The 2,179-nt window shown below is 31.7% G+C and overlaps 1 protein-coding gene across 1 annotated transcript in view; it reads left to right on the top strand.

Annotated features, from left to right (window-relative positions):
- LOC110320867 (pancreatic alpha-amylase-like) overlaps positions 1-2,179 on the top strand; it is a 17,663-nt gene that overhangs the window by 9,900 nt on the left and 5,584 nt on the right. Inside the window, 2 exon segments of the mRNA XM_021196963.1 lie at positions 468-698; positions 1,891-2,024. Coding sequence (XP_021052622.1) covers positions 468-698; positions 1,891-2,024 — 365 coding nt within the window.

Raw genomic sequence — 2,179 nt, 5'->3', positions numbered from 1 at the left:
AAATAAATAAATAAATAAATAAATAAATAAATAAATAAATAAATTCAAGCACTGAGTGGCATTCTCAATTTTGGAGCAGTGTACTTAATATGACCAAATTCCTTGCTTGGATTTTCTGAAATGTATAAAATAAATTTAAGTAGAGACTAAAAGGAAAATAAATCAAGAATGAGAGAGGGAGAAAAAAGAGAATGAGTGAAAGAGACTGGGGGAATAAGAAGGAGGAGGTAGAGAAAATGAAGGGGGAGGAACGAGAATGAACCAACGAAAATGCTCACCTATTTTATTCTTTTTCATCTCTATATTTACAATAGAGTATATTTTAGAGTCAGAGCCCACACTAACTCTGCAGTACTGAATAAAACCCATATGAAATTAGATGTCGCCAATGGGTAAATGACTGAATGATGAATTAAATTCCCAGGTAGAAGTGTCTTTTTATAAATAAATCATGTTTTCTCCAACAGGTCAGAAATTGTCATCTATCTGGTCTGCTGGATCTTGCACTTGATAAAGATTATGTACGGTCCAAGGTGGCTGACTACATGAACCATTTAATTGACATTGGTGTAGCAGGGTTCAGACTTGATGCTGCTAAGCACATGTGGCCTGGAGACATAAAGGCAGTTTTGAACAAACTCCGTAATCTAAATACAAAGTGGTTCCCTCAAGGAAGCAGACCTTTCATTTTTCAAGAGGTAGAATATTTTCTTTTTATTATTTTTGAGATTAACTTTAATTACAATGTTTCACCTTTCCCTTTTGGAACTCCACATACTTCCATATTCTCCTTCAAGTTTATGACCTCTGTTTTTTATGTATTTTTATTATATAAATATGCGTGTATGTATTTGAGTGTGTGCATATATGTGTATTTATATGTATATATGTATATGTGCCTATAACACATATTTATGTACTATGTATATATACATGTATATATCATTCATCATTCCTAAATGTAACTGACATTGTTCATAATGCTGTATATTTATCATATATATATATATATTATTTGAAAATGGAGGATATTTCTATACATATGTAAGTTTTCAAGGTTGACTGGTTGATACCTGACAATTAATTGTTTTGTTCTTCCTTCAGGAAGACTCCCTGTTCCCAGCTTTCTTTGTTTTTTCCATAGATCTTTGCATAATTTGAAAGCACATGAGCTTTTCTTTAAATGTCATCATTTTGCAAAACAGATAACAGTAGATTTCTCTAAACATATAATTAATAATATAGGTTATAATTCAGTCACATATAGATTCATCATTCTGTCATTAAATATAGGAATACTGTTAATTAGAAAGAACCTAATTAGTTCTTTATCATAGTATGTTTCAAGACAGTCTTAACTTCCTTAACAGATACATTAAATTCCCAGACACTGTTTTGCAAGACAAAATTATCATAATGCTTTCAGTCTCAAGTCAACCTTTCTGATTTTGAGTTTTGTCTCATACTGTGAAGGTGGTAGATGTTTAAGATGTTTAAGACACACTGATGAAGCCTTTTCTTTAGCAATAATGTGACTCAAATGCACTGAGGATGATACCTTTCTACCTCTAATTTTCTTGGAAAAGTTGAGTTTAATAGTGCTTCTAATGTTGAGAAGGCAGCAAGGGTTATCTTGATTGAACTAATAAGTTTTCCTTTTGGCAGTCATCCCGGAGGATAAAGAGTGGCCCTTTTATTATTTGGCTTGTAATATGATTTCCTTCAATATTTTGACATATACTTTATGAATAAATCAGAATGTTGGTATACCGAAAACCATTAGTAANATTTCAAATAACAGCTATCTTAAACAATTCTAAAAATATTATATTTCAATAATATGCTTTAAAGTTATATTAACATTTACAGGGNCCTCAATNTTTCTCCTAGGTCATCGATCTGGGTGGTGAGGCAGTTAAAAGTAGTGAGTACTTTGGAAATGGCCGCGTGACAGAATTCAAGTTTAGTGCAAAACTTGGCACAGTTATCCGCAAGTGGGAAGGTCAGAAGATGTGCTATTTAAAGTAAGTATATATCATTTTATATTTGATCTATCATATGTTGTTGTCATTTGGCATCGAACAGATAAATCTTCAAATATTCTAACTTGTACAACTATGAAGTTGCTGATTATTGCTTAGGGTTATTGTTTCTTAAACCTCACTTATTCAATCTGGAG

Source organism: Mus pahari, chromosome 4 (genome assembly GCF_900095145.1).
Source record: "Mus pahari chromosome 4, PAHARI_EIJ_v1.1, whole genome shotgun sequence".
Lineage (NCBI taxonomy): Eukaryota > Metazoa > Chordata > Mammalia > Rodentia > Muridae > Mus > Mus pahari.
The sequence above is the reverse complement of the archived record's forward strand: the minus strand, read 5'-3'. Positions and strand labels throughout refer to the sequence as shown.